Below are 8883 nucleotides of genomic sequence, written 5' to 3'. Positions count from 1 at the left end.
AAAAAAAAAAAAAAAAAAAAAAAAAAGAAAGGCATTGAAATTTCTTGCTCTCTGCTGATTTTGGTTTTAAAAATCCACAGGCTATTGGGCAAGGCCGCCTTATTTGATGAAATTTGCACTACAGGATGCTTTTAGAAGAAAAGATTCACTTGATTCTGGAGTTTATGGTCGAAGTGACATAATTTTATGAGATGAGATGTTAAGAACAAAATTGCATATATGCAACTATAAACTCTCTCTCAAATTCAAACATGGCAATCGGATTTGGACCAGCTGAAAAGTTTTGCAAATCTCTTCTTAGTCTATGCTACTCCGGTTTCCAGCCTGCCATCTTTCGCTTAATCCCTGCCTCACGGACGCTCGAAGAAACAGTCAAAGTTGCGGTTGAATCAGAAGCTTATGAACAAATTCCTGACCTCCTGTCCTCTCCACCCCCACCGCTCTTCCACCAAGCAAAACTCTAATCCCATCTCCTTCCTTTCTTCTTTCCCTGATGACTTCAGAACCAAAGTCATTGATAAAATTCTCCAGTCCTTTCTCCTTAGACCACGCTCTCATCCTAGAACTGCCTATGATTATCTCCTCTCCCACACCCTTGCAAATACAAATCCTCTTCCCCTTGCCCTTGAGATCATTCAACACATTCTGCAATCTGGCTGCACGCCAGTTCCACAAGCTCAGCTCTCCCCATCATCTGCATGGCTTGACCACCGCCAAACCCAATCTGTTTCAGATATCTTGAATGAGATGCGATCAATTGGGTACCACCCTGATTGCAACACCTGTAATTACCTTCTTTCATCCCTCTGTGCTGTTGATCAATCAGCCGAGGCGATCAAGGTTTTAATGAGCATGGATGGGGCTGGAAGTAATCCTGATTCAGAGAGCGATGAGACAATTATTGGGGTAACGTGTAAGGCCAGAAAGACTGTTGGATGTAGCTGAGCTGATGAGCGAAATGGTTACAAAATTTGGGTTGATACCGAAGCAAGGGACAGTCATTAAGACAGTTGCAGCAATGAGAGCAAACAGGGAGATAGTGAGAGCTGTTGACATGGTTGAGTTTTTGGAGAAAACTGGTTGCAGCGTTGGGTTTGAAGCTTATGAGATGGTGGTTAAGGGATGTTTAGAGAGGAAAGAGTTTATTTTGGCAGGAAAGGTGGTGATGAAAATGGCAGAGAGGATTTATACCTTACATCAGAGTCAGGCAAAGGGTGGTTGAAGGGCTTGCTAGTGTTGGCGAAGGGGCTCTTGCCTCTGCTGTTGGGCAAAGGTTTGCAGATTTGAACTTTTAGCTGCTAAAGCATACTGGCTAAAGAAGCACAACTACAAATATGCCATGCAGCTTACTCTAGGTGACAAGTCTTTTCTCATACAGTTTCTTAGGCAGCTAATTTGATACAGGATTTGTGTTCTGCTTTTTCAGCATTTGGTGAGACAAGCTGGGCTGAATTTTCACAGCTATTAAAATATTAGTGGGTTATAGTGTTTATATCTATGGGCATAAAGAAAGTGAGAGGAGTGGTTAACATGATCATGTCAAAAAGTTTGGTTGCTTATGCTGCAGATTTTTTCATGTTTTGTGTATTATGGGGTTTGGAAGTTTGAATATATGATCCGATGTGTTGTGATCTCTTTGATGTCCAACATCCTTTTTGAATCCAATTTTGATATTTATGTTTTTGGGGTCTATGACATCTTCAGTGTCTACTCTGTTCAGCAGTCTTTAATGCAGAATTTCCCTTTTAGCAGCTTCACCCATCAAACAAATCAGCAGAAATTGCAGAAGCTGTTGATTCCAGGTGATTTCTTTTAGTGCGGTTCACACGGTTTCTGTAGAAATTCCAGATTTGGTGATGGGTTTACTCCTCTGCAACCCAAACCACTCTCAATCATGGACATTGAGAGGGCCAAGAACCACTCACCTGAGGATCTCATTTCAATCTGGGATGATGTAAGCCTTTAAAACATTCTTGTTATTTCTAGGGCTGAATGACTTCTGAAATTCATTCCAATATTTGAATTCCTTAAATAATCGTTTTCTGTAGTTTCCATGTTGTTCCTTAGTTATCAATTAAATTTGTAGTGCCTACATGTTTTTCCTCCTGTGCTTCACAACAACATATTTCTATAAAAAAAAAAAAGCTTCACAACAACATTTCCAATGTGGAGGTAGGGAGTCGATTCATCTTTTTCCTTGGAAACTTCATATAAATACCACAAGCAGTCTTTGTGCGATGGAAATAACAGTTGTCAAGCCTAGTCCATTTATATCTTTTGTCTGCCCAAGTCAGTTTTTATCTACCCTAGGTCTTTTTACTCCTCTAGTCATAGTCTAAATATCATTTCTCTTTACTGCTACAATTAATGGCCTCCCTTGCCAATGCTCTTAACACATTACATGATGCTCTCTATACCTGTATCACTTTGAATTTTTCATGTCTTATTTTTTATTTTCAGCCTTTTTCACTCATCCATCTTGACATACCATCTTACTTCACTAATTTTATTTATTTATCGTTTCTTTGTCTAACATTGTTGGTCTTCTAAGTTATAACTGGTCTTTTGGAATTCTCCTTTGTAAGTTTTAGTGGAATTTATCTATTGCATTACACACTAAAACACTTCTCCATTTCATCCAACTTGCTCTAAATCTATGAGCAACACTTTTCTTAATTTTGTCTTATTTATTTAAGATTGACCCCTTGATAATGAAAACTATCATTCGAGAGGTATCTTTCTATGGCACCCACCACCCCTCCCAGAAAAAAATAACTCAAAAAGAGAGTTATTTTTTTCCTACGATGTCTTGATCACTTCATTTTCACCCCTATTTTTGCTAAATTCTCTCTATATTTATTCTAGTCATGCTTACTTTTCAAATATTTAGATTCCAATGAATTCCCTGCTGATTCTCATTTGGCAGTACTCCCTCTTTTTTTCTAATTTGTGACTTTCTGAAGTTATCTGAAGTGGGAAAAAGGATATTGGCAATCTGAAAATATTTTCTTGTTCAGTTCTCTGTTCCTCTTGGGAAATAGTGATTGTTCTTGTCTTACTCATTGCTGTTATTTTGGCATTCATTGAGGGGGACAAGAAAGAGAGAAAAAAGATTTTCTTTTTTTGGTGGATAAACAGCTTTTACTCATCTGAACTTGTAAGGTTGTTTTCAAGGTTATTCATTTGTGCTGGCAGAATTCGCATTACTCTATGATGTTATCTGACTGGATTATTTTTTGATTGTGCTTCCTGGTTTTGTAAACAGAAAAATTCTTGGACACTTAATTAATGGTATATACACATGATCGTCCATACGATCCAAAGCTTAATTGGACACTTTCAATGAGAGAACATCTCAACAAAAGCTTGGCTGAGGACGGCCTTATAAGGGAGTTCCTCCTATCAAAACCGACATCATTCCTTTATGTTAAAACATAAAGAAAATGGGTATCAGGGGAATACCTCAATACAGTTTTTCTCGCAGCGGAATGGATCAGGTTGCACCACGCGTCGATCCGCATGAACAGCGACGAACGGAAGATTGCGACAATCTTGCTAGGCAATATTATCCAAAGATTGCAATGGAGATCCTTGGAGACACACACTTGGGAGAGATAGAAGAAAATAGGGAGAAAGAGATTAGGTCAAAACCCTAATTGGCTTTGTGGCCAAAACCCTTTTATTTATAGAGAATTGACTAACTAGGGTTCCCAATCCTAATGGGTCTATGATTACCCTAAGTGGGCAACCCACGGAGGAACCGAGTCGAAACTCAATCCGACCCATATTAATTAACACTTTCTCATCCACTTCCAGAATGTTCTTGTAGAACCCCTGGATTTGTAGACATTCCAAATCCAGTGAAGGGTAGAGATGGCCAATTGTTGTATGGAGAAGATGAGTGCCCTAAGTGGATGGAGCATGGCCTTTCAACAGTTTCCCTTAAGTTAGGCAGTGCTGGAGTTGATGAAAAAGAGTGGACAGATGATGAAACTGATCTGGATGAGGAGCCAGAATCAGATGACAACAGCAGCAGAATGGATTCAACTCCACCTTCCGAGCAGGATGAGGAGATGGACACTGACGATTAGAAATAGATGAACAGGGTATACAATATTCTTTATGGTTCACCTACTGAGTTGGCCAGCAACCTCTTCCTGGATGAAGGATTTGTGGCGGAGGCACCATTATGAGATTTTGCTTGCTTTCTGAAATTTATGATTTTTAAAGGAAAGAAGCATTCAGGTTCGTTCATTGCAATAGTCATGAACTTCAAAACCAAGAGGCGGAAAAAATATTCCTCGTTATATCCATCTCATTCTTCAGAAACAATGTTTGGTGGGAGTGATCTCTGCAGACATGCAACATGGTTCCTGCCCAAAGATACACATCTTCTGCCAAAGTGGGTGCAAAAGCTGTTAGAAGGGAACTGAACATATTTTTCCATTGCAGGACACCAGCATAGGTATTCTACCTTTGCTCATATGCATCATCAGGCTTCATTGCCAGTGAAGCACCAGCAAGGATAAAACTTACCTGCCCTTCCCTCCTGGCCCCATACCCCTTTTCTACTGTAATCATACTGCTCTGTACAATGGTCCAATTTTCTTTTCAGAAACTGTAATTTATATTGCAGGTGATGCTTGCCCAGTTCCATATGTGGACAATTTGCATGACTTACTGATATTTTGGTCTGTGACTAGTCTCATTATAGCTCAGTTGTTTCATTCAGAGATAAATCACTGGTTACTGAATTAGCTTGAAAATTGTGTTCCAGAAACTGTAGAGCCTTTCAGAAAAGGATAATAAAGAGAATACACTCTTCAATCTACAAAGCCATTATGATTTGTTCGTATCTGGAACATGCTGCATGAGAGTTGAGTTGCGTTGAGTTTATACAGGTTTTGAAAGGGTTACAACCTTTCAGACACCTTACAAATAATGCGTAGGGAAAGAATGACTCTGGATCAGGTCTTTTATGAAAACCATTCTCGTACGGTGGTGCTTGATCTACATAAGGAATCCACTCATTCTCTCTTCTTACAACAAGCTTTCACATTGATTGGATTCTAAATGTGGATTAGACACCGTATGAAAATGATTCTCGTACGAGAACCTAATCCAAAGTCGAAAAGAATGGCATTTCATGAGTACACAGAGGTGTAGGTTTTGTAGACATACAAGGATCTTTTTTTTTTTTTTTTTTTTTATAATATAGTCAACCTTTGTTTTATTTATTTATTATTAGGAAAGGTTTATTTTGAAACCCAGAATCGGGCATATGAGCAGCCTCTTGTGATTTTGATTCGAATCAGATCAGAATAGGTTAGTAATTGGCAGGTCAAAACCATAGAAAATTAGAATAAAAAGAAGTAAACATTAACACTTTTTTTTTTTTCTTTCAAGTCCTGTAGATTTGGCTTGAAGGGGGAAGGGGGAAGGGGGAAGGGGGAAGGGGGAAGGGTGAAGGGGGAGGGGTGAGAAGAAGGAATATATATGAACCTTATTCCACACTAAAGGAGGAATGAGGCTCTGGCACTGTTAGACTACTTTAATTTCATTAAGAAAATGCATCCAAGTGAGGGCTTTTGTTTTGTTTATAAAGAAACTGAATCATATATTATTTAACTGGAACATGATCACTGTTTAAAAGAATAGAATACAAAAGTCCGAAAGAGAGGGACACAAGGAGATGGATATATATATATATATATGACTGACTGAAATAAATAAATAAATAAGAACATTAATCCCTCCCTAAAATGGATATAATAAATAAATAAATAAATAAAAAAGAGAAAACAGGTAGGGGATGAACACAAAACAGCTAGCGAATTGAAGAAGCCTAATTCTATCTATCTATCATCTCCATGATCGATCAGTAGTCCGTCAAGTGCACATGTCCAAAACACAGCAGCAACACAAGGCAGCACAACTGCAAAGCAAACCGAAAAGAAAAGAATAAGTGTCAAAAAGGAGAACTCTTATTAAGTTTGAAGAAACCAGAGGAGAGGAGGGAAGAGAAGCTAAGGGAAGGGATTGAAGAAATTATACTAACCATCCCTTCCAGAACCCATCACCCTTGCTCCTGGTTTCAGGTGGAGCAGCAGCTTGCTGTGGATAACCATAACCATAGCCATCCTTAGTGGGATAACCAGAAGGCGGTGGAGCTACTACATAAGGTCCTTGAGGGTATCCCCCTTGCCCTAGTGGTGGGTAGGACTGTGTAGGTGGAGGATACACTACTGCTGATAAGATAAACAAAACAGATCCAAAACCATTAGAATCGATCATAACAATAAGAAGAAGAAGATCGAAGAAGTAGCAAATAGAGTTGATTAATAATAAATAAAAGGGATCCCAAACGTACGTACGGGTCTCTGAATCAATAAAAAACAAATCAAAATTTGAAGAAATTTTACCTGCAGACTGCTGAGACATGTCGTAGTAACGTACGGTAGTAGTAAATGAAAATGGATTAATACAGAGGAAGAGTAATTAACTTCGAATTGTGGGTATTAATTAGTTTGAGAGAGAGTAGATGAAGGAAGGAGAAGATGATGATGATGATGATGATGATGATGATGTGAATAAGCGAGAGAATTGGGTGTAAGAGAGGTAGGGGGTATGGCCTTAGTTATATATAAGTTGTGGGGAGTAGGAAGGAAGTAGCTAGGAAGGATCGAAATGTGTGGATGAAGTATGGTCGGTTTCCTTAGCAGTAGAGAGGAGGAAGAGGTTTTCGCTCTATTTGATGAGGCGGCGAATGTAAAACGCGTAAACCAAATTAAGTATGATCCCAAGTACGTAGTAGGAGGCAATGAGGCAATGAGGCAATGAGGCAATAATAATAATAATAATAATAATAATAATAATAATAATAATGATAAATAAATAAATTTGGATGATTAATTGTTACGCGTCTCTCTCTCTCTCTCTCTCTCTCTCTCATTATCGATCTCATCACACCTGCCTGCCACATTATGAATTTATGATTTGTCGGAAACGAATGTGATTAGGGGAACCGAGTAAGATTGTAGGACACGGAAACCCAACCCCATTTGGGGAGGGCATTTGGTCAATTGGATATATCGGGTGGAGGGGCTTTACCAGTTTAATCAATAAAATGTGACATCACCTTAACGGGGCGGGGCCACTTTCTGATCTCTCTTCTGTTGGGAATTCGGATTCCTTCCTTCCACCCTTTGGGGCTTCAAGTGAACCAACCACATCACATGGTTTGACCAATCCGATTTGTCACGTACGTTCAAGAGGAAGAGCACGCAATGTGACAAGACCTAGTTAATACATTACATTCCACTACTCTTAATTACGAATTGGTTTGATTTTACAATTAATATGACAAAACACTTTTTTTTTTTTTAAGTGTCCTCGACTGTTTCAATGTGAATTAATGATGGCTGTTGATTGAACTTTCTTTAGGTTTCTTCCATGATTGGGAAAACAATTGATTAGGTAAAAGAGTATAGATCAGGTTTCCGTACGAGAATCAATTTTGTACGATCTGATCCACACAAATGGAGTTTATCACAAGATTTTTCCTTGAGTAGATTTCTTCTACATGGATTAGTTCAGTGAGAGATTGATTTTTGTATGAGGACCTAATCCTCTCACCAAGTAAAGAGGACCAAATCCATAATCCACCACCATTCTCTTTTGTCAAGAATTAAGAAGCACTCCCAAGACTTCAACAATCCCGTGAATATATGAAGTGTATAGTCTACAGTGTCCATAGACCCTCCTCATCATTCTAAGGAGCATACATTTTTGAAAACTAAAACTATGATATATACACACACACATTAGTAATTATGCACATGCAAATGCATGTATGATCTTTTGTTGAGAAAGAGAGAGAACTAATTAATGACAATTTTTCTCAGTTCCCGACACTCTTAACCAACTTGTAGAGCTTGCAGCTCTTTCTAGTAGTAATGTGGCATATAGTTGTTGCTAAGGATAAATATTTTTTTAATTATATAAATAAGGTTGTATATATTCCTATGATGACCTTCATATTTCTTTGGAAATTCGGAAATCTGTTCTGATAATCTCTCCCCATTTGCAGATTCTCTTAAGTTTCCTATGAAGGCATAAATTAGTGGTGAAATAAGGTTGGAGTTTGCAACAATCCACAAACAGAAAGAAATAGAAAAAGTAATAATCAGAACATGTAAAATCCATAACAGGTAGATGTTCCTCGAATTAAGCTGATACAAATTGTTCCCCAAGGAATGGTAGATGTTGCTTGTGAGATGTTGGATGAAATGTCTAAGATATTTTATCTAATATCAAGTATACATTTTAATTAGCAAAACATGTATCCAATAGCACTGTTCTCATTCTCAGTCAAGAATACTGAATACTGATCGAGGATGAGAATAATAAGCATTCTTGGAATAGGAATAAATATCAAACATAGCTTATATGTAACCCTTAGCTATGGTGAAGAATCACACACCTTATTTGCCAAAAGTTCTTCTTACATGGTGGTCAATTTAGAGGGGATTTGGATCATGCAAGGTCCTAGCTAGCTGGGTAGCAACCAGTAGATTAGATTAATCCTACTACACAACTTAAATAAAAACAACTTTCTTCTTGCAAGGGGATGAAGGAAACAAAATTAATTACAAAGACACCAGAAGTGGAGTGGGTTTCCCGATAGCCTCTACTAAGTAATTCCATTCATCATCTATATTGTAAAGAGTGAATAAATATGAAGAACTGTAGCTACTTTTAATTAAACACAACCTTACAACCTAAGTTTTAATCAAAACTAAAATGTATTTGTAGAGTTAGGTGGAGGAAAAATTGATTATTTCAGCTAACAGCCACACCGCCACCGCCACCGCCACAGCCACC

General features: G+C 38.1%; 1 protein-coding gene and 1 pseudogene across 2 annotated transcripts; one reads left to right on the top strand and one right to left on the bottom strand.

The window, feature by feature from the left end:
• The window catches only part of LOC122082483, a 5544-nt pseudogene extending 842 nt beyond the window's left edge, over nt 1-4702 (top strand).
• An 889-nt stretch (nt 4703-5591) lies between these two features.
• On the bottom strand, nt 5592-6716 carry LOC122082840 (cysteine-rich and transmembrane domain-containing protein WIH1-like). 2 transcript variants are annotated; one of them, XM_042650626.1, is made up of 3 exons: nt 6423-6716; nt 6059-6248; nt 5592-5935 (listed from the first exon to the last, which is right to left on the bottom strand). In XM_042650626.1, exons 1-3 carry the CDS (start codon nt 6439-6441, stop codon nt 5890-5892), a joined length of 255 nt encoding a protein of 84 aa, XP_042506560.1. In that variant the 5' UTR covers nt 6442-6716; the 3' UTR covers nt 5592-5889. The 2 variants fall into 2 exon arrangements, with proteins under 2 accessions (XP_042506560.1, XP_042506561.1); XM_042650627.1 differs by having other exon boundaries at nt 6059-6245; nt 6423-6708.
• Nucleotides 6717-8883: the final 2167 nt, after the last annotated feature.

Source organism: Macadamia integrifolia, chromosome 6, assembly GCF_013358625.1.
Source record: "Macadamia integrifolia cultivar HAES 741 chromosome 6, SCU_Mint_v3, whole genome shotgun sequence".
Taxonomy (NCBI): domain Eukaryota; kingdom Viridiplantae; phylum Streptophyta; class Magnoliopsida; order Proteales; family Proteaceae; genus Macadamia; species Macadamia integrifolia.
This window is presented reverse-complemented; position numbering and strand designations above follow the sequence as displayed.

Excerpts from the sequence above, each read along its gene's own strand:
- LOC122082840 (XM_042650626.1), bottom strand. Across the intron at positions 5,936-6,058 it reads GATGGGTTCTGGAAGGGATG|TTGTGCTGCCTTGTGTTGCT; the intron begins GTTAGTATAATT and ends TTTGCTTTGCAG.